This window comes from Pteropus medius, unplaced genomic scaffold, assembly GCF_902729225.1.
Source record: "Pteropus medius unplaced genomic scaffold, Ma_sr-lr_union100, whole genome shotgun sequence".
Classification (NCBI taxonomy): Eukaryota; Metazoa; Chordata; class Mammalia; order Chiroptera; family Pteropodidae; genus Pteropus; species Pteropus medius.
The window spans coordinates 245,812-268,805 of NW_024344240.1; the positions used below are offsets into that span (position 1 = coordinate 245,812).

At 49.8% G+C, this 22,994-nt stretch overlaps 1 protein-coding gene, 1 long non-coding RNA gene and 1 pseudogene across 5 annotated transcripts in view; 1 reads left to right on the forward strand and 2 right to left on the reverse strand.

The window, feature by feature from the left end:
* LOC120607181 (uncharacterized) overlaps positions 1 to 2,854 on the reverse strand; it is a 61,168-nt gene extending 58,314 nt beyond the window's left edge. For all 3 annotated transcript variants that reach the window (XR_005654078.1, XR_005654081.1, XR_005654080.1), the window contains exon 1: positions 2,674 to 2,854. This is a non-coding gene — a long non-coding RNA (uncharacterized LOC120607181). The remainder of the gene's footprint in view (positions 1 to 2,673) is intronic.
* Positions 2,855 to 2,926: 72 nt separating this feature from the next.
* SLC2A1 (solute carrier family 2 member 1) overlaps positions 2,927 to 22,994 on the forward strand; it is a 29,076-nt gene continuing 9,008 nt past the window's right edge. The window contains exons 1-2 of one of the 2 annotated variants that reach the window (XM_039868804.1): positions 2,927 to 3,131; positions 14,884 to 14,979. In XM_039868804.1, coding sequence (XP_039724738.1) covers positions 3,114 to 3,131; positions 14,884 to 14,979 — 114 coding nt within the window. In that variant the 5' untranslated portion in view covers positions 2,927 to 3,113. Of the gene's footprint in view, positions 3,132 to 14,883; positions 14,980 to 19,980; positions 20,133 to 22,994 lie in introns of those variants that run through there. The other variant, XM_039868805.1, reaches the window with a different exon arrangement.
* Positions 3,956 to 6,026, reverse strand: LOC120607381 (TIP41-like protein; annotated as a pseudogene).

A 22,994-nucleotide genomic window follows, 5' to 3' on the forward strand; every position in this document is an offset into this window, starting at 1 on the left:
AGCTGTCCTAAAGGAAGCTGGGCAGACAAGCCTGGTGCTCAGGGGTATGTTCCTTCAATAGCCCCAGCATCAGCAAGCAGGTGGTGGCCCTGATGAGAGCGCTTCCAGAGAGCCGGGGAGGGGCAAACAAAAGGATAAGAAGGAAAGCTAAAAAAAATTCTCTGGGAGCGGGTGGTTTGAACGGGTGTGCAAATGAGAATGAAAATATTAAGCACAAAACTGGAGTCCAGCACCATGTTTACCTGCAGCCTGAGAGAATTTGAGCTGCAAAACATCTTGCGGGTTTGGGACTCCCGTGTCCCAACCCCTGCCAAACCCCCTTGCATTAACTTCAGTTGACTCAGCAGGCCCTTTCTCCTGGCTGCCAGGGACGCTTGCCTTTAAAGGCAAAAAAAAAAAAGAAGAAGAAGAAGAAGTCTTTTCCTGGTCCGCCTTACTCACTCCTGACTCGGGAGCCGCAGGGCGGAGCCGCTAGGACCCTGCTCAGCGCCGCCGCCGGAGCCCACGTTCGTGCTGTCAGGCACGCAACCAGCCAGCATCTGCCTGGCCACCTGGAACCGCCCTGCCAGTCCCAGAGAGCTCTTTTCCTCCAAGCGGCTAAGGCTGGAACTGCTTAGAATCAGAATTACAAAAGTCCCAAGTTCCTTCCTGGGCTAAAGGTAGCCTCCAGGGACAAAGCTGCCAGCGTGACCACAGCTTGGGGGTTGCGGGGAAGAAGGGGCAGGTGGCCCTTGATCCTTCCAAACTGAACCCTAGGGTTCCCCAGGCCTCCTCACATCCTCTTTAAAACCTCAGGGTAGCATAGGCTTGAAGGAAGGTTGAGAATCTTAGGTCTTTCCCCTGCTCAAAACTCTCCATGGCTCCCCACTGCCCACTGAATTAAAGCCCTAACACCTATATCAGGCATTTGAGGGCCTTCGTGATCCCATCTCTTCAGCATCTTCTCTCACTCAAATTCCCCCTATCTTTATCTTCTCTCTCTCCCAAGCCCCCGCACTCCAGCCATAGGGGAGACTTAGCCTGGCTTTCTCTGGCTTAAGCTGCACCTTCACCACCCACTTCCAGGCACTTATTTGCTCATGCTTTTTCTCCCCATGCATCCCCAAATTCCAAGCTCAGATGCCACTTCTTTAGATTTTTCTCTGGTGTTCCTTCCCTATTTGGAGTTATATCCTATTTCACAGGACTCAGCCACCCCCAAAATAGACTAGCCCACTTAAGAATCTAATCTCTGACCCAGTGTAAAGAGCTTCTGATGAATGTACCTCTAAACAGTAGCCTCCAGGGGTCATAAACTTTTACAGAGAGAAAACTCCTAGAAATGGAATTTCGAGCAGGTAATGGGGGTCTGTTTGGGCAGGTATGGAGAAGGATAAGGGAGAGATTCCCTCTTGGGGGACTCAGGGACACTTCCCAGAGGAGGCCCAATTCCAAGGGTGCTTTGTGCCATCAGAAGTATTTTGGCATGTTGAGGTTGAAGGGAGTTAGGCCAAGGAAAAAACCTGAGCAAAGGTATAGATATAGAAAGTGCTGGTGTGAAGGGTAAGGCTAGGCTTGTAAACTGGAGCCCTGAGGGCCTTGATGGCCAGGATGAGCTTTGCTCCCTCGGTGACAGTGTTAGACATTCGAGCAGGAGAGTAGGGGTCAGGACTGGAGGAGGTGAGACTAGCAGAGCTGTTGGACCTGCAGACAGCAGGGAGGGAAGGAGGATGAGATGGTGCAGAAGGTAAACTTAGCAGGACTTGGTGGCCTCTGGAACCCAGATGAGGAGACAATGTCCCTAAGTTTTGAAGGCTTAGCAGTTGGGATACCATAGAAATAGGAGCCATGGGGTAGGGGTGTGCCCAGAGGGGCCTGCCTTCCCTTCCAGGGTTCCAGGCCCAGCCAAGGTGTCACCTCGGCCAGCACTGGACACACAGCCCAGGCAGAGGACTCCAGGGGTCATGTGGTCAGCTCAGATTCCTCCTTTCCAACATAAAGTCACCCCTCCTGGGCCCCTCCATGGGGAAAAGGGCCTTTAGCCTAACCTCAAGATTTTGGCCAGACCTTTAGACGGAGACTCTTTCCCTTCACTGTGCCTCAAGTAAGGTAGGTTCTGGAAAAGGAAATGAGGTGAAATTGGATGAAATAAGGTGAAATAATTCCACTATCACTAAAGGAAGACTTACCATGTGTCCATCGGCATGTGCTTCTCTGGAAACTATAACTCTGATGACAGTACATGAGGGCGATGGTGACATATCCACATGAAAACTGGGGCTCATAGGCCAGCACCTGACCTAGGATCATACAAGGCTACTACGCAGTGGACCTGGTTGAAACCCAAGGTCTCCTGTGCTCTTACCTGTCAGCATAGATTCGCATGTACTGTCATATGAGGAAGGCTTCACAGAGGTGGTGATATGAAAGCCTAGAGAAGTTAGTATGGATTTCCAGGCAGGGGGCCCAGCCTGCAGGGGGCCCAGCCTATAATAAGGCAAGACTTCAGCATCAAACAGATGCCGGGGTAGAGGAGGTTAAGACAATATTGGTACTGCGACCTCCCATAGTCTAACGAACGCTACTTAAATACCACTTACCAAGTAACAGACGCTGTTCTAAACATTTTACAAATATTAACTCACTTAATGTTTATAACAAACCAGTGAGGTGGTTGTGTTATCCCCAGTTTACCTGTTATCCAGTGGCGCACAGCCTGGTACGAGCTCCACCATTTTGCTAGAGGCCGCTGAAGCTCAGAGAGGTGTGCACACTTGCTAAGGGTCACACAGCGAGTACTTTCCCCGGACCCAAGACACAGGAAGAAAGGAAGACGGCAAGAACGAGGTCTGGGCCCAGAGCCCTGTCCCTGGCACTAGCCCCCTCCCCCAGAAGCCCCGCCTTGCGTGCATTAAGCCCCACCCCCGGCCCTGCTCACCCCACCCCCCACACAGCAAAAGCGCGAGCCAATGGCTGGGGTCCTATAAACGGTAGAGGTAGCCGTGCAGATTGTGGAGATCGTGGGAGCGAAGTCAGACCTCTCAGTCTTGAGTCTGGGAGACTGAGCAGCAGTCAGAGCTCCACCCGCCCGCCCGCGCACCCGGTGCAGCCAGAGCCAACGGCGCAGCGCGGCCATGGATCCCAACAGCAAGGTGAGGCTTGCGCTCGCGGGCCCAGGCTGCCCACCCCAGGCCTGGGTTTCTTCCGCCAACCCGGGCGCGCAGGTCCCTCCCGGTGGGGGACGCGAGTAGGCATGGGCTTTGAGGGAGCCACTTGCGTAGTTGGCGCCCGCGGTATCTGGCTTTCTTCCGGGGACGCCGCGCGGTCTAAGCCAGGGGCCCTGGGACTCCCGGGGCGAGCGCGGCGGCACCCATTGGCTGAGCGGGCCGAGCCCCCCATTCGAAGGAGGCCGGGACCCGTCCTCACTCTGTTGGCTCAGAACCGCTCTTTCTTGGGTGCTGCACTTCCCCGTGGCCTGGTGTCTGGCTTTCACCGAGGTTCCGAGGCGGGGAGCATTTTAAGGCCGGGGCTCCAACTCCAGGCTTAAGTCGAAAAGCTGGCCTCCGAGGCTCTACTTTCTGGGTAGCGCAAGCCCCAAGCTTTCGCCAGGTCCTGGGGAGGAGATGTGCTCCTAGGTGGCACGTTTCCCACTCGGGTGAGGGCCCCCCAGGGGACTGGGAGACCAGGGACTCCGTACTCTGAGTAGATGAGGACTCTTCTGGTGGCAAACAACTGCCTAGATAGGATCTGTAAACGAGCTTGCCTGCAGCCTGTGTACAGGACATTGTTTCTTTTCTTTTACTCCCTTCTTTCCTCTTGTATAGAATATTTTCGAGTCACTTTTTTTTTCCTTTAAGGCTACAGAAAATCTGCACACAGACAAGGAAATTAATTCTCATAATAAAAATAGCCCGGTCCAAGTAGCCAAAGTTTCCAGTCAGATTCTATCATGAATATACAGTACATCACATTCTATTTATTCGAGAGCTGTATTTTCTTGTGAGTCTGCTAGGTTATCAGTTCTTTCTGGAAATATTAGCTTCTCACAAACTGCCTCCTTTATGAGTAAATACTGTGATATTTCATTAGGTTTCATGAAGAGGGAAGATGAAACATGCATTAAATTAGTAATTTTGCTCTCTCGTGATGTCTTTTCGGCATCACGGTAAAGTATCGCGTCATTCATTCTGATGAATACTTCATGAATTCTCAAGAAAAACTACAACAGCAGGAAAAAAAGCTGGAAGGCATTAATTACTTTAATTTTCACTCTCAGGATTGAAACACCATAATCATGAAGGTCATCTTCAAACAGGAGAATTTCAAAAAACTTAATTTGTTCTCTGGCTTTCAGTTTATCTGTATCTGTATGACCTGTTGTAGGTACAACTTTTAACTTGAATGATTATCCAAGTAATGTTTTTGTATAATCTGTTATATAGGTCCCATAGTACAGTTTAATAACCTCAGAGTGTTCACCCTTCATCCTGCTTTCCTGCCACTCTCAAGTTCTTTTTTTCTCGGAAATGCTCACTCTTACCCTCTTGAACGGTCCCATCACCTGCCATTGGCAAGGTAGGCGCAAAGATGCCTTCCTGGAGTACTGGGGTAGGATTGAACTCTACACTGCCCTTCCTGTGGGCGTGAAGGTGTCCACTGGGACTGAGCTGGGTCTTGGCTGTGTGTGACTCTAGGCTGTACTCTCAGCGGGAAAATGCTCCTTCATACCTGTTGAATCCAGATAACTTGCTTCGCCCCACCCTGGCCTTTGGGCTTGAAAGTAGACTCTAAGCTGGGAACAAAATTCCTGACAGTCATAGGTGAGCCATTATGCTGGAATATAACAAAATAAAAATCAAATGAGAAGCAATTTTAGCTAGCAGTCAGGGTTTGAGACCCAGAAGTCCAAATACTTGCTGTGTTATCTTGGGCTGTAGCAAGCCACGTAACTTCTCTGGGCCTCAATTTCTCCATCTGTAAGACAGAGGTAACTTTTATCACTTCCTCAAGGGTAAGCAACTGTCTGTTTAGCATGCGATGTAGAACCTGGGTGTCTTTTTGTTGAGTGGACAAGGGAATATTCTGAGTGGTGACAGAAAAGTAGAGGAGAAAATCCATAGCCACTTGTAGTTTACTAGGCTCTTGGTTAAACTGCTTTTCAATATCACTGACCCTCCACATAGCCCTGTTGGTTCATGGGCCTGGAGTTCAGCAGGGAAGTAACTGTCCTGAAGTCTCACAACTAGTAAGTGGCTGAGCTAGATTTGAACCCAGTCCAATCAGAAAGGGCTTCTAGTTTCCACTGTCCCTTTTCACCATAGCCTTTCTTAAAGTTTGGGTTGCGGGGAGAATTTGCCTAAATTCAAGGGCCATAAATACCTGCTGTAACAGGTGGGTGTTTTTCATGAAATAATCTCCAGACTTTTGACTGTCTACCCCATCAGTAATTAATTTTGGAGCACCTCCTTCCAAGTGGTTTGTCTGTATTTATAAATTCATGTACATGCGCCGTTACACTAGTAGATTGTATGCCTACATAACAGAAATTTCAAAAGACAAATACAGATAGCAATTATAGTAAAAAAAAAATTTTACTTTCTTTTTGCTAAACCTTCTATGGATCATCCTGTATATATTCTGGAATAAAGCCCTTCCCTTTGGAGACTGCCGAAAGGATCAGCAAGCACAGCCCTTTTATGCAGGATATTAGACTGAGGCCTGAAGAGAGTATATCACTTTCCCAGGCATGTCTGGCTTTGAAGTTCTTTTTGCTATGTTCCTCTTCATCTCCTAGGAACTGAGAATTGGCTCAGCTGCCTTCTGTGTGTTCTGTCGTTCTCCTCTACGGCTCAATGCGATGAGTTTTACTGAGTAGGAAGTAGGGAGAGGACAGGTTGAAACCCCTCCCCTCCCCTCCCGGCCAGGGGCTCACTCATGCTTCCTCCTGGGCAGTAGGCAAGGGTGATCCCTGCTCCATGATGTCTCACCCAGCTCTTTGTGACGAACTCCCTAGTAGTGCCCCAGCGGCACCCCAGGGCCTCTGCCATCTCTGCCACCCAGACAAAGAAATCAGAAATCCACGGGGTCCCTCAGCCCCTCAGTCTTATGAGGAACATAGGCTTCTGAAGTCCTGCAGGTGTGGTTTTGAATTTCAGCTTAGCTCAGCTGCCTCATTTGCAGAATGATGTCATTTTCATCATTAGGGTGTCTATAAGAACTCAGAAAACAATATATCTGTCCCCAAAGATGCTCCATAAATCTTTGCCTCTTTGAACTCCCATGATGCACTGCACTTACCTAGGCTCCAGGAGACCCATATCTGGGTTGTGGCCTCTGTCCAGAGCCTGGCATTCTGTCAGTATGAGCTTTTGGGGAGCCCCAGGATGCTCAGGCCGTATCACTTGGTTGAGAAAATCATTAAAGCTCCTGCTGGTCAATTTTTCTCTAGTAGGGGTTTGTCAGGAAGCTCATTTGCAGTGGTAGCACATGGGTGACAGTGCTAGGCCCAGAGATGGGTCAACTAATGTGGCTGCCCTGCTTCCCCTGGGAAATGAGTCATGATGACATCGCAGTCCAAAGAAAAATGACTTTCCCAAGGTCACATACATCCCACCTCAAAACCTGCTGCCAGCCTTTCTAGGATGACGTAAGAGAATAAAGGAAAATCAGAGCAGGAAGGGACCTTACAGTGGATGGCCCAGCCTTCCATTTGATAGATGGAGAAACTGAGGCCAGAGAAAGAATGAGATGTGTCCAAAATAAGGCTGTCACACAACAACAAAAAATTTTTGAGATGTCCTACAGTATAAAAAAAGATGCCTTCTTCTCCATACCCTCTGTTCCACCCTCTCTTCACCCCAAATGAGCAGGAATTCTCAGACTCCAGGACTTTCCAAGCTCTTTCTGGGTGCAGCAAGAGTCTCTAAGTTGGATTAGACATAACTTGACAACTGAAACCCTTCTGTGAATGGAAACAAAACATGTCCTTAAGTCCTTACAAAACTGTGACCTTGGGGAAGTGGCTTTCCTTAGAGCCTTGGTTTCTTTCCTATAAAATAGAGGTTCACTACCCTGTGGTGGATGTGGTGAGACTGGCCCAGGGCCCTAAATCAGGGTGGTAGCTATTTTCACTGGAAAGACCCTTTGTACGGTCAGTTTGTGTATACAAGCAGTGTAAATATCTCCATGATGATCTTGTCCCATGCCGAGCCATTCAGGGACCCGACCCTACTTGCCCCAGAGCTGGGTCTGCCCCAAATCCCCTGTAATCAGCTTGTGACTTCAGGGAGCTCAGCTTTTCCCAGTGCCTCCTCCTGATCACGGGGCGTCAGGGCCTAGAGCTCTGCCCCAGCTCCAAGGGTACAGGCATCCTGTCCCCCCTCCCCCAGGCTGGCAGAGCTTGGGAGGCCTGGACAAAGGGAGAAGTGTGTGCAGCATTGGCTTGGGACCTGCAACCTTACCCCTTTCTCCATGTCACTCCTGGGCACAGAGGTGACAAAACCACTCAGTAACCAGTGTCCCCAGGATAGTGGAGGCTGAGAAGGCTCCTGGTTGGACTTATGGGCTCAGGGAGGCTGAGTCCAGGCCGGCAGGCCCAGGCCTGGCCATTAAAACAAACTTCCATTGTTACCACCTCTGTGGGAGGGGTTGAGTGGAACGGAGCCTAAGGCTCTGCCATCCAGCCACCAGGCCAGGGGAGCAGTAGCTAATGCATAAACGCTGGGGTTTTGTAGCAACTGAGCAGGGCTCCCAAGTCTTGAATTTGGGCAGAATGAGGCCAGTGTTCATCCTCTCTAAGACCTTGGCACCACCACCTTGTTGGCTTTTGCCTCTCCAGGGCCTTGGCACCCTGTAAGGCGAAAGAGCTCTTGCCAGACCCCAGCTTAGAGATCCTTTGGCTACAAGATGTGGCCCACATCACCTAGCCCAAAGCTCCTCTCTCTCCCTATCTTGGCATTTGGGAGTGGGGAGGAAAGGGCTTCATCAGAAAACAGCTCCACCTTTCGGTCTCAGGCCAGCCAAACCTTCTGTTAGAGCTCGTTTCCTCAAGACAGCAGGAATAATAATACATACCTTTCTGGGTCAGGTTGTGGATTTCTTTTTTAATTATAGAAGTAATAGAGCCAACTATGGAGAAGCATTGTAAAAAAAGAGTAAGTGTCTTCTCCCAGTTGTAATGGGCTGATGTTTACCCCCACAGACCTCATTTTGTGCATGCATGTATGTGTCCCTATAAATGTAATTTTTATGTCATTGGGTCACACTTCTGCCTAGTTCTTTGCAGCCCTGTGGGGCTCATCCTGTTCATTCATTACCCCTTAGAGGTAAATACTTGCGGGTTTCTCTCTGCATATACAAGTAAGTGCCATTATATAGATTCATTATCTCCCCTTTCTTTACCCAAAATGTACATCCTGTACATTGTTTTCGTACCTTGCTTTTTTTCTTTCATAACAATCTACCCTGGGGCTCTTTTCATATCAAGTACATACAGATGTGTTGCATTCTTTCCAACAGCTGCATAGTATTCCATTACAGGCATGTCCCGCAGTGTTACGAAATAGCACCCCCATTACTTTCTTTCTTCATTCCACTCACCACCTGATGTATTTTAGGTATTTATTTTCTGTCCACACCCTCAACTAAAATATCAAGTTCCAGAAAGGCAAGAATTTGGTTTAACTTATTGCTGAATTTCCATTGACTAGAATAGTGTGGGGAACATGCATTCAAGCATTATCTTTCCTTAGTAATATAATTTATTTTTCTTAGAAACCCTCTCTCATTGAGAACTGGAGGTCTTAGAGGAAGGGGCTTTTTCAAGGTCACACAGGTAGAGAGGCTGGGACTTAAACTTGCCTGCTGAGAGTGTTGGGGACCTTTGCGTATTCCTATGGTCTTATCAAATTAATTTTATCAGAGTTGAATTGGTGCCCATTTCACCACTGTAAGGGTATCTCCTCAGGGGTGTCAGCTTCTCCAGATGCCCAGGTCCTGGCCCAGGGCCCCACACACAGCCCAGAGAGCCAATTTTTTGCATTTAACATCTTGTTTTAGGACAAACACCTTTTCAGTTATTTAGGGAGAATGATTTGGTTTTGCCTGAAAGGCTTTGAAAATCCTGTGCAGTTTACATGTTGGGATTGCACAAAGCAGTTCAGGGTACCTGGGGCTTAAAGCAGAAATAGGCAAACTTTTTTTTGTAAAGAGCCAAGTAATAAGTAAATATTGTCAGCTTTGTGGGCCATACGGTAGCCCACTCGGCTCTGCCATTGTAGCCAATACAATGAAATAAGTATGGCTATGTTCTAGTCAAACTTTATTAAGGCTCACTGAAATGTGAATTTAATATAATTTTCATATATCATAAAATATTAGTCTTTTTTTCCCCAACCACTTAAGAAAATATAAAACCCATTCTTAATTGGTGAGCTGGATTTGGCCCATAGGCCGTAGTTTGCCACTTTGGCTTAGAGCAAAATCAACCTAAATGGCCAGAAGGTTATTGAGCTTGGGGCTGTCCTGGCACAGACTGGGCCAGGCCAAGTTGCTGGTTGTTGCCTGAAGGGAATTTGACCTACATAGAAAGCACCAGGTAGAAACCTTGTTTCCTTCAGGGACCAGCACCCAGAAGCAGGGAGGAGGACATGAGCAGGAAGGGCACAGAGTTTGGCATCAGAGACCCCCAACTCAGATTTTCACAGAAGCTAAGAGACTTGCCAGTATCCACTTTTCCTCTCTGAGCCTCCCATTTTCTCTTCTGTGAAGTAGGAGCAGTCTCACCCTCGAGGCTGTTCATGGTGGTTAAATCAGGATGCATACGCAGGTCCTGGCATGGCGCCTAGCACCTCAACATGGTGTTGCTGCTGGTGCTGATACATTCTGGCAGCTCCCTTCTCTTTTCTTTGCTTTAAAGATTGATGAGTCCCTTCTGCCTCCAGGACCACCATGGGGTGAAGGGGAGGCTTGGCTAGGCAGAAGTCCTGACATCACTGGGAGGCTAGAAGGAAATGGCTTCAAGGGGAATAAATGCCTGAGGTCCCCTGAAGGTCAGACATCTGAGCAATAACCCATTATTCATCTTTTTGAAAGAAAAGTTCAGTGTAGGAATCCAAAGAACTTCAGTCCCAGCCCTGGCTTTTGTTTGCTGAGTGTCCTGGGCCTCTTACCTCTGACCTTCGGCTCCCATCTATCACACAAGGGTGTTAAAGCAATTCGGCAATTTCTTGGTCTTCTTTCTTTTGTAATGCCCAGAATTTTGTTCAAATGAAATGTTAGAAAAGAAATGTACACAAAATAAATAAAAAGGGAGCTGACATGGATCTGGTAAGCCCCTGCCCCACCCCCTCTCCCTGCCCTCCTTAGAACTGGGGCCCAAGGAGTTACAGAGGTGGTGTCCCATGCTCCACTGCACCTGGGGAAGCCATGTGGACAGCTGCAGGGAGGCAGGTGATGGGAGTGATTATACTTGCTCCAGGACCCTCCTCCCACAGGGAATGTCCTGCCTCCAAATGGCAGCAGCCACATGCTGTCTCTCTGCCACTATTGACCTAGAGCCTGCTGAAGGCCAAGCCCAGGGCTGGAGTGCTGTGCCAAGGAAGGGCACATGCTGGTTCAGAAGGCTCCAGTGCCCGGCAAGTTATGTGACATGGCCATGGCCATCAACATCCCTGTGTGTGGGAGGAGAGGTCCTGGGAGCTGATACCTCATTGTTGGCTTCTTGAGACAGGAAGAGCTCTCAGTGGGACTCTGGGCCCCCAGAATTGGTATAGAGGTGACAAGGGGTGAGGGGTATGAGATCCTTCTTTGTGCTGGACTCTGAGCCTGGGCCTTTGCTAAATTGAAGGGCCTGTGTGGCAGTCCTAGGAAAGTCAGGGTTTAAACTCAGGTCAGTGGTCTTTCCTTTGCAGCCTAGTGAGTTGGCATGAGAGGTTATTGTTAGCCTGTTTCCACCTCTCAGAGCTAATGTCCCAGTACTCTTCAGGGCTTTGATAAATGGACAAGTTAAAGTATGTTAGGATGAACGCCATCCTGGCAGAACAAATATACAGAGCTAATTTTGCCCAAAAGCTAAATTCAGAGGTGGCAAGTCTTCTTTTACGAAGGTTCTATGCTGTGTCCCACCCTGGACACTCCAGGTCCCATGCCTAAGGCATTCCCAGTCTGGTGGGTGAACAGTAGGTGGGTATTCCCAGCAACCTGGAGCAAAAGCTGGAGATGGCGGAGGGCACAGCAAAGGCAAAGGCCTGGAAGAGTGTGGTTGCTCTAGAAGATAGCCCTATCCCCAGGGGGTGGGGACAGGAGGCTGGGAGGGTCACAGGTTCTGGGCTCTACATTGCTCCTCCACCCCTAAAAAAAGGCTTTATAAGAAAACCACAAGCTGTGGGGCTTGTACTCCTTGTCTAAGGCATCAGCTTGGCACCAAAATAAATACATGTTGAATGAATGGACTTTATTACCGTGTTTCAGTTCTAGCCACAGGGCCGGTGGGGGCAGGTGGTACCATGGTGGCCTAATCGAAGGTGGCTTCCCATCCTTCCCTGGTTCAGCAAACATTTGTCAAGTGAACGCTGCCGGCTCCATGATGGGCACTGATACAGACCTTGACATAGAATGACATAGAAACCCGTAGTGAAGGAACTCTTATCCCCATTCTATGTGAGGAAACCAAGGCCCAGAGCCAGGGCCACCATGTATCCCAACTCCAAAGTGAAAGCAAGCACCTCACCGCCCTTCAGCCTTGTCTTCTGACACCAAGTTCAGCAGTGATCAAGCTGGGTTTGGTGAGTGCAGTGGGGGCGGGCGATGGGAGCGTAGATGTGTGACTGGTCTCAACGCTGTGTGCCTGCCAAAGAGCAGGGGCCACACTGCATCCAGCATCGAACCACACTGAGCACCACCACCCCCTTTTAGTCTGGCCACATGAGGCCCCTTTTCTTCCCCCTGCACGCACTATTCTGTCTACCCGGATCGCGGTCTTGCCACCGCTTCCCCACTTGGCAGACTCCCTGCATGTCCCTCGGGGCTCAATTCCAGTGTCACCTCCTGAGAACCCATCTTTGATTGTCTGTCCCCAGGCAAAATTACAATTCTCTCTGTCCAGGACTCCCCCAGTGCCTTCTTTTACGCACTGATTGAAGGTCAGACCACACTAGCCTCCCCACTGGACCAGAAGCCTCTTCTTTGATGTAAGGACTGGGGCCTGTTTCATCCAGGGCCTGAGCATGGGTCACTGAGCACTTTAGTAGGTCCTAATGCAGCAGCCCGCCTGGTGGATGTGGATATAACCCAGGATGTGGGTAGGCAGGTTTTAAAACAGAGTTTGACCTTCACCTGCCAAATGGCAAAGTCCAGCAGAAGGGGATATCCTTGGCCCCCACCACCAGAGGCTACAGCTGCTCACTAGGTCCCCAGGGATGACTTCAGAGACCAAGAGACCCCTGGAACATAAGAACCAGACATAGGGCCTGTAATAATACTGCTCCTTCTCACAGAGGCCCTACTGTAGCATCATTTATTCATACACTACCAGCATGATTTTTACCAGAGCCACATAGCATCTGTATTATTTCTCACTTAAATTTTTATTAAATTGCTTTGTTCTAAGTAATATGTAAAAATTGTAAACTTTTTTTCTTTTGAATAGGCGATACATTCACATGGTTCAAAATTCAAAAATGTACAAAAGAGTATAAATGAAAAAATCTCCCTTCCACCCTGCCTTTGCCACCCAGATCCGCCAAGGTGTAACATTACCTTTCTTGTATGCTCTTTTAAATAAAGAGATATGTATAGTCTCCCTTCGTCAGCCTTTTTTTTTTTTAAATCTATTTTACACAAAAGATAGCATACAACACATACATGCTTTTTTCACTTAATATATCTTGGTGGATGTCCAAAATCAATACCTAAGAACTTTCTTTTTTATGTATTCCATTATAAGCTCTGCCACATTTTATTAATTCATCTGTTTACATTTCTAGTTTTATATTTTAATGTGTACTAGGAAAACATGTATCTTGCGTACCATTAGTGTCACACTCTGGATGACCCAATGGACAGCCCCAAGCTAATGCATGTGACTCACCAGGCAGAAAGCCCTCATGTGGTGGGGTTGAGCCATCAACAGCAGCTGCTGAGCCCTCGCTCTGCTGATGCTCACTCAGTACCGTGCAACATCCTCTAACTTAATCCCAGTGGTCACTCTATGAAGTGCGCTTGGCTGGGGCCCACTGAGAGGAGGTCTGTCAAGTACTCACCACCCCCTCAGAACTGACAGCCCTGGATCTGAGGCTCCCTGGGTTGTTGAGAAAAGGGAGACTCTGCTGGGGGCGGGGTGGCAGAGGGGCTTGCTGTGGTGTGTGTGTGTGGCAGGTCGGGGTGGGGAGTGGTGTTTTTGAGCTGGGCTGTGAAGGACAGAATTTAAAGGGAGTGCAGCCCTCCATGAAGACAACTCTGACATCTAGGATGAATGTCCATATGTGGCCAGGAAGGGACCAAGTGGGCTGGTGAGGACGGACCCAGCACTCACCTAACAAAGAACAGACCCTGAACATGTGCCCTCACGTTAGCTGAAGCAGCCTTCCACTCTCTCAGCCTCTGACGTAAAGACCTTGGCTTTCTCAGTCATTGGCCTGGTGGCTTCTAGAGAAAGAAAAGGCAATACTAGGAACATGTCTGAGTGACAGCTAAGCCCAGTGCTATCTGTGAGAATCTTGAAGTCAGGGCTGCTTCTGGGTTCTGTGGGGAAACCGAGGCCCATAGCAAGGCTATGACTGAGCTGAGAGTCTCTGCTCCACAAGTGTAGCTCAGGATTGTGTGCTTCCCAACCCTCCCCTCTAGTACCCAGCCTCGTGTGGTGTACACAGTTGTTCTTTGGTGTGCCCCCCTCCCTATCTCCATTCTGTCACAACCAGTTAAGGGACTGCCTAACGTCACATTTTGTGGGTTCTTCATTTTAAAAGAAACAAAAAGAGTTCTCTCCCTTTCTCTAGCAAGGTACCTGCCTGCTGCCTTCGGGCCCTTGGCTTCTGGGGACGGAAACCTACCACCCTTTTTCTCCCCTAGCCCTTTGACCATTGGAAATGCCTTGACCCCACACTCCTACTTGCCTTGCGTCACGTACTTTTCCAAAGCACATTCCTGGCTGGTATGTCATTTGTGTGTAAATAACCTGGGAGGCTCATGGTCTGGGGATGGTTGCCGTGAGGGACACTGGGTGGGGAATCAGGACCCCTGAGCTCTAGCCTGGCCCTGAGTGAGCTGGAGCTCTTCTCTGCCTTGTCTCTGTCTCTTGGGGCTCAGTTTCCCCACCCTGTGAAGGGGAAATAGTTTCACAATACTAATACTTGGCTTTCTCAATCATTGGCCTATTCCCATTTTGCAGACAAGCAAACAGAGGGTCGAGAATTCACAGAGCAAGTAGGCAGGTGGGCTGGATTCAGAAACCACCACCTTTGGGTCCAAATCCAGGGTGCTTACCCCCTTCTATGTTGCTTCTCACATGTAATTTGGCATGAGGCATTGCCTGAGGCATTGGTTCTTGGGCCTCCCAATCAGAGTCTGGAGCCACATGGACCCCAGGCATGGCTCCACCAGTGGAACGAGACCCCAGAGAATGCCAAAGCCTGTCCTTCTCTAGCCAAGACCTGGCTGCAGAGAGAGAAAAGATGTTAATTCCCACCTCTCCCCAGGAATGGATCTGGCCAACCCGGTGTCTAGAAGTCAGCAGGGCTGGTTTGGCCACCTGAGGACAGGAAGTGGCCAAGTTTCCTGGGAGAAAGGCTGGTGTGGTGCCAGGAGTCAGGCAAGATATCTGAACCAGGGAACCTGCCAGCCTAGGCCCTGCCCTGTAGTAACCTGGGCCCAGACCTGCCTGTAACAGTGTGGTTTTTCTCTCTGCAGAAGCTGACAGGCCGCCTCATGATGGCCGTGGGAGGGGCAGTGCTTGGCTCCCTGCAGTTTGGCTACAACACTGGAGTTATCAATGCCCCGCAGAAGGTGAGTGCTGCGCCTTCCTTGGCTTATCGACACCAGCCTTTTCTGCTCTGCACCACATACCCTCACACACTCTGCCTCTCAGGTGTCAGTCATTTACATCAACTCACCATCTACCTCACCAGCCAATTTTCTGGCCCTGAACAGGTCAGAGACTCTTGGCTTTGGCCTTGAAACCTTAGAGCTGCAGATTTCAAGAAGCTAAGGACCCATAGAAATATGGAGTCTTAATAGGTCATCTTGAACAACCTCCCATGCAACACAGACATATAATAATCAAAGCAATCTCTGGTGTAATGATGCTGCACTGATGTGGCACCCTGGGGCTACAGTGGTGCTTATCTCTCTTGCTGCCCACCAGGGCTAGAAGGCAGACAGGCAGCGATCACCACACCTGGAGAGAGTGGCCAGAGAGAAGAAACCTGTCTGACTGGTATCGAACACCAGTCTGCCTTGGAGCCTCCCCGGCCAGGTGGTCCCCAAGCCTGTGCCCATACCCGTCCACATGCAGCACACTCCCTTTTAAGGCATCCTGTTCTGGGTTGAAACTGTCTCCTTTCCCTGGAGGCCCTGTGCTGTGCCAGTCAAAACAAAAATGGCATCTCGCCCTAGGGAACTGCAGGGGGTGAAGGTCTGTGTTTACTTCCTTCTCCTCAGGGTGCATCTCAGATCTGTCCTCACTTGTTCACTTGAATATCAGGACTGGGAGGCTCCTGCCCAGCCCGCTTGCTTTAAGGAGGAAAGAAGAGGAAAGGGGACAGGAAAGGAAACTGTAGTGAGTCTCTTCTCTACACCAGGCCTTTTGCATGTGTTCCTGAGGTTGGGCGGTGATTTCCATTTTATAGACCTGAAAACTGAGGCCCTGAGCAAGTGAAGTCAGCTGAAATGACCAGAGTTCAAGGTCATATGGCTAGTAAATGGTGGAGTCAGAAGTCAAACTCTTGTTTACCTAACTGCTTAATGACCAAATTCCTGTCAGTTTAAAACTCCTGGGAAGGACGCAATGAGAGTGGACAGTCCTCCTATCAAGACCATATTCATTGTCCAGATGGGTAGGACTAAAATGTGAGCATAGCTGGCTCCTGAGGCTCGGAGCCCGTTCGGGAGAATTAGGTCGTGTTGAGAGAGCTGGGCCTCCTCCAAATAGGCGGAGGGTGGCTGTTGGGGCTACGCCTGATGCTGGGGAACAGGTCACCAGGAAGGCCTGGCCTGCTGAGTCATACTCAGCTGTAGCGGATGTGTCAGGACTTTTCCAAGCTCGTCTGAAATGGTGACCATAGGCCTATGCTTGGAACAGCCCCAAGTCCTGCCCTGCTAAGTGTGCCGGACAGCTCTTGCCAAAGTATGTCTCAGAACTGGCTCCCTTTGGGGGTTTTTACAGATGGAAAGGGAGGTTGAGTGCACGTTAGGGTTCCCTAGACACTCCTAGATTTTGTTCCAGTTGGTCTGGACTGCTGTTTGAGCATCAAAATTTTAAAGCTCCCCTACTTATTCTAACGTGCGGCCAAAGCTGAGAACTACTGGATTAAGTGATGTTCTGACTGCAATCACATAGTGAGTTACTGACAGATATAGGACTCTAAGATCAGGATAGAGGAGGTATTTTTCAGGAACAGAACAGAGTGGGGGTGAGCAGAGGGCCTGCAAAGAGGGGAATAAAATGCCCAGAGGAGAGAAAGTCTGGTGTGTGACTTGGGTGAATTGGAGTAGAGAGAAGGTTGGGGAGGCTCACAAGGTAAGCCAGAGCCTGACCAAGGGCCTTGTTGGGTAGGTTTCCTCTGCAAAATATCTAGCCACCTGCGTGGCATGGGACAATCAGAATGGGCATGTGGGCACCACCGCGTAGGTCGAGCTGGGCAATATGGACTTCAGAATGAGGATAATGAGGACCCATTAAAGAGGACAGATACGATCAGATTTGCATTTTAGGGAAATGATTCAGGCATCTGGTGTCGTAGGATGGATCTGAGAATGTGAGACTAGAGACCGGGAAACTGGTGAGAAGGCTGCTATGGTGGTAGAAAAACAAACACTGAGTAGGGAGGATGGGCAGGATTTGGTCATCAGTTCATTATGAGGACAAGAGAGTAGGGTTTTTTAAATGGCTTCTAGGTTTCTGGCTTGGGCAATGTGAGATCTGGAGGGGGAGCAGGTACGGGAGGAGCTGCCGATAGGACCCTGTGGGACGTGCGAGAATTGAGGTTTGATGTGACACAGCCTGAGGTGTACAGGAAGCACTTGGATGTGGGTTCTGTTTCTTAGGCCAATAGTCAGCTGGAGAAAAGTTTGAGAGTTGGTCACGGCTATCCAAATAGGAGGAGAAGAAGACGGTCGAGAGAGAGGGTGTGGAATAGGGTCAAGCCCCAGAGCACATCCCCATTGATAGGAGGATCTGAGGCAGGAGGAGAGCTGGTACCTCTAAGCCAGGAGACGAGAACCTCACAAGACGGAAGAAGGGAAGCACCCGAGGGCAAGGGTGTTTGTTCAAGGTGTGCCGAGAGTGGTGCCTGGCCATCGTAAAAGGCACTCGTAAATGGTGGGTGGAAGAAAGAAGTGAAGCGATGCTGTCAGGAGCCACAGAGGTTGACCTGTGAGATCAGCCCTATATTTCTGAACATGAAAAGGCCCAGGGGTGACCCCGTGGTGGCAAAGGCAGACTACTGGGAGTCATGTGTAGAAACCTCCCTACAATGAGTTGAAAAGGAAGAGGAAGTTAGAAAGAGCAGAGATACTCCGTCTAAGAGACTTGGTGTATAAGGGAGAAACGAAGAATGGTAGCTAGAAGGACTATCTGGCTAGGATTTTTTTTTTTTTCTTTTTAATATGAAGACTTCATTTTAAACATGTCATAAGGAATCAGCAGAGGAGGAGAGGGTGAAGCAGGGGAGGGGAGCAGTTTCTCCAGGAGGTGGAGGCTGCATCTGGCTGGAGAGACTAAGGTTCTTCTGAGGCTGCAGATGCGGACAGATCCATAGTGCCGACTGCTCTTGCCCGTTTAAAGAACTTCTCTTAGGAAACTGTGTGGGGCTGACCGGTTGGCCTGCTTTCTTGAGGAGGCTTTGCCCCACTGATGGTGAGGATGCCAGCACTGCTCTTAATCGCCAGGAGAGCCAGAAGCTTGGTCTTCTCCATAAAACAGGCCCCAAAGGGCTTCCTCTTGGAAGTGGTTAATTAATCATGTTATCTTAAATGTTTACAAAGTAGTTCTCCATAAATTTTCTCCTCACAGCAGCTTCACAAGGTAGATGAAGGAAGAAACCAAGGCTGGGTCAGGTCACCTGGACAGTGAGAGGCTGAACTGAGGTGCACACCAGGCCTCACACCTCCTTGACCACCCTTCCCCTGCCCCACATCATGTGAGTGATGACAGCATCTCTGTGACTCCTCCCTGCCAGGCCTTCTGTCTCCCTGGGGGAGGAGGGAGAAGGCGGAGAAGGAAGGAGGCAGGAGGTGGAGGTGGAGGTAGAGGAGGAAAGGCCAGCCAGATAAATGAACAAGGGCATCCTGACCACCGTACTTGGGGTCTCCCCTCTAATCAGAAACAGGTGAAAGGTGGGGACGACTGTGGAGGAATGGTGGGGCAGCTGCCAGGGTGTCAAGAAGGCCAGGTAGGCAGCACGGAGGGCCCAGCGGAGCTTGTGAACAGCATTGATAGGCGTATTTGTGGGCACCTGTCCAAAGCTCACTTCGGAAACCAGCCTCTGAGGACCAAAGCCAGAGATCTGAGTGGCCAGAATTGATAGCACACACAGTGAAATCTAGCGGCGTTTCCTGGGGCATGCACTCAGGCACTCCATCTGTTTACTCTTGCACTTTATAAACGCTTCTCACAGCCTGGCCATAGTTCTTCTAACCAGGAGCAAATTAGAAGTGATAAATTTCACATGGAAGAGGGGAGAAAACGACACAGGAGGAAAAGAATGGCTCAGAGCCAACTGGGCACAGCGATTTAGTTCTGCCAACACTTTCATTTAACAAGGACTGTGCCAGGTAGTGTCCTAAGCAGTGGGGAGGGACAAAGCTGTGAGTACAACAGGCACATCCTGGTCCTCTGCCGGCTGCCTAACACATGGTGTGAGCTGGGCCCTGTCCCTGCCTTCCAAAGACTCAACCACCCAGAGGGATAGGGAGACCCCTTGGAAAAGCCAGAGTATAATTAATGAAGGGCTTCAAGGTACTAGGGGAGCAAAGAGGAAGGAATGACTGATGCTGGGTGGGGGTGATGGGAGAGACAAGAAGGGTTTTAAGAAGTCGGCAGCTGCTCTAACCTTGAAGGGTGAGTCGGCCCTATGGGGAAGGAGGCAGGTGTCCAGGCAATGGGGTCCGCTTGTGCAGAGATGTGGTGGCTTGAAGGAGCCACTGACAGAATTGCTAACTGCAGGCGCTGAACACACCGACTGCCCGTGTCTGTTTAGAAGAACTTCTCTTAGGAAACTGTGTGGGTCTGACCGGTTCGCCCGCTTTCCAAGGAGGCTTTGCCCCACTAATAGTAAGGATGCCAGCACTGCTCTTAATTACCAGAAGCTTGGTCTCCTCCATAAAACAGGCCCCAAAGGACTTCCTCCTGGAAGTGGTTAATTAATCATAATATCATCTTAAATGTTTACAAAGTAGTTCTCCATAAATTATCTCCTCACAGCAGAAGGTAGATGGAGCTGAGGTTATGAAGGAAGAAACCAAGGCTGGGTCAGGTCACCTGGACAGTGAGAGGCTGAACTGAGGTGCACACCAGGCCTCACACCTCCTTGACCACCCTTCCCCTGCCCCACATCATGTGAGTGATGACAGCATTCCTGTGACTCCTCCTTGCCAGGCCTTCTGTCTCCCTGGGGGAGGAGGGAGAAGGCGGAGAAGGGAGGAGGCGAGACCAGCCAGAGAGCAAATAAACGAACAAGGGCATCCTGATCACCATACTGGAGAGAATCGCCTCTCCCCTCCACATGTGACTGAGTTGCCAGCTAAAGGCCATTTAGAAACCATGAGTTCCTGGCCAAGCGACAGTGTCAGGCATGTCTGAGAATGAGGCATCCTCAGAAAGCAGACGGTTGAGGCTGGAAGGGGCCTGATGGTCCGCTGGCTCACCTTCCTTGTGTGACAAAGGAGGAACCTGATCTGGAGAGCCAGCGAGATCTGCCTCACCTAGGATGACCTACCTGGTGAGTGAAAGTACTGGAGACAAGATTTGCCTCCCTGCCCAAGCCCTCTGCGCCCTGCTACTCAGCTAACCCAGGCGGCCTCTCCATATCTCTGACTCTCCTCTCCTATTCTCCCATCTTCCCTAATGTAAACCCAAACCCTTACAGCTTACTGTGTGTCAGACCTTAGAAATCCTAATTCAGTTGTTCCTTATAATAACCCCATTAGGTAGGTACTATAATTCCTGATTTATAAGAAACTGGGGCACAGAGATGTTAAGCAGTTAAACCAAAGACGCAGAGCTAGTAAGTGGCAGATCTGGGATTTGAATCCAGGGAGTCTGCCTCCAGTCTGCATGCTTGACCACTGTAGAAGCACTGGCAGTTACACTACAGTCAGATGAGCACCAAAATCCCCTTTCACACACTACAACTCCTACCCATCTGGCCCCTCCTACTCTGACTTCCAAGCTGAGTCAAGCTCAGTCATGTACAAATATCTCAACAGTTTCCCACACACAGTTGCACAATCTCTTACACCATTACACCCTGTCAGAGCGACATCATCCCTTAAGCTCCTCAGATTCATGGCTTACTTATTAATTGGTGACAACTCTTTCTAGCCCCAGCCTGTGCATGGCCGCAGCGACACAGATGAATCGGACCATCCCTATGTTGAAATTTAGTCAAGAGGGAGCACATAGTACCTTGTAGTGGGCCTCTCAGGACACTGATGGAAATGTGGACAGGCCAGTGGGAACAGAGGAGGAGTCGGGGAAGGTACCTGGCCCCGAGAGCAGGGTTTTCTCAACACTATTGACATTTTGGGCCAGATAGTTCTCCAGTGTTGAGGGGGCTGCCCCATGCCTTGTAGGATGTCTAGCAGCATCCCTGGCCTCTGCCTGCTAGATGCCAGTAGTGCCCCACCAGTGTGACAACCAGAAATGTCTCCGGACATTGCCAGATGTTCTCTGGGGGGGCCACATCGTTCCTATTTGGGAACCACTGCAATAGAGGAGAAAGGGTGGCTGTCAGGAAGGCTTTCCAGAGGAATGTTCGTGTATTTTCTGAAGGTCGCCAGGGAGGAGGCAAAGAAGCAGCACAAAGGAAAATGCAGAAGTGTAAGGTGCCCAGGCAGCATAGGGGTGTCGTGTGGGTGGAGGCACCTTCATCCTGAGGGTGGCGGGGAGCCAAGAAAAGGCTGTAAGCTGGGGCGGCCACAGGGAGATGAAGATCTTTCTGTCTGTAGGAGAGAACCTGAAGGCCAGGAACCAGTGAGGAAGACAGAACTAAGGCCTGACCTGAGTTTGGAGAGAAGCCAGTCTGGGCTCTTCCTGAGAAGCAGCCTGGGTGGTCCAATTGTCTGCTGTGGGATTGGGGCCCAGCTTCTAGCTCTATCAGCTGCCTGGGCCCCAGGCCCCGGTGAGAGGCCCCAGGGGATCCAGCATGCAGGGTTATCTGTCAAGCCCCACCTGTAGCATCTGATTCTGAACTACCAGCTGACCCTGGGGTGTGGCTGAGAGCTGCTATGGAGATATAAGCTCTGGGAGGAGGATAGGGGGCAGCCCCAATAGTAAGGGGAGGAGAAGGCGGGGGAACAGGAAATAGGAGTCAAGGTCAGGCTAAGGGACTAAACTGGACAAGCTGGCCCTTTCCTCCTTCATAGTAGAGCTCAAAGCTTGGCTGGCTGTTTAACCCCTTCATCCCCACAGTACTATCTACGAGAGAACTGAGAGGGTTAAGAGGGAGCTCTGATTCTCTCTCAGGATGGTCTAGAAGACCCAGGCCTCCTGGGCTAGAGGGATATCTACAGGGAAGGATGGTGAGACCAGCCAGGGGTTCTCTTGGCAGCAATCTAGATTTCTAAATCAAAGGTTGACGGGAAGGCTAAATCCAGCCAGCAGCCTATTTTTGTATGGCCCATGAGCTAAGAATGTATTTTATTTACATTTTTTAAGGGTTGGAGGAGAAAAGGAAGAAAATAAGCAACAGAGGCCATGTGTGGTCAGTCTGCAGACCTCATGTTTTCTATTTAGCCTTTTACATAAAATGTTTACCAATCCCTGCTCTAAACTGACTTGTATGCTCCCCACTGACAGGGAACTCACTACCTATAAAGCAGCTTAATCTCATCTTCTGAAGCCTAGAAAGCTGTTCTTTCCCCTGGGCTGAAAGTGTATGACTTGGGGCTCTGCAGACCTCCTGCGTCCCATTGCTTGAGCAGCCAGGCAGAGTCTAAGGATGGAGCTTTCCTTCAAGTTCTTTCCTATGGTATAAATTCCTTAGGGTAATGCTTTGTCTCCTAGCAGTTTGAAAATGGAAAACCCTGTCCTTAATGATCCTCGGAAAGTGGCGGTTCTGTCCTTGAGAGAACAATGGTGATGGCTTATTCTGTATGCTGGGCAGCGAGTGTGCTTCATGTCATGCCAGGGTCTCACTTCAGACACAACCTGGACATGGGAAGTCAGAACTTCCTCTGTAGACAGGCAGACATGTGGACCTTTATCCATAGTTGCCTGGGCGTAGGAGGTGAGTGATTCCCAAGGAGTCAGACATGATGCAAGCCTCCCTCCCCCACACCCAGGAGAACTGCTGGGATGAGGAACAGCTTTTTGCTGGAAATCATTCAGTCCAAGGGATCTCGGCTGCCCATAGCTGAACTGCTTCTCCATGCTGACCCCTACAGTGTCAACAAGTGGGCCACTACCCTCTAGTTCAATGAGGGGACAACTGAACAGATTTCTAGTAGCCCCTCAACTCCTGACAATCCTCCCTCAAACTGACAGGACCCTCCCTTTCTCCCCGGAATGTATGTATTCCCACAAACCCTTGTGAATGTCGGGAATGGGCTGGGAAGGGAGCAGAGACACAGAGGGGCGGCTG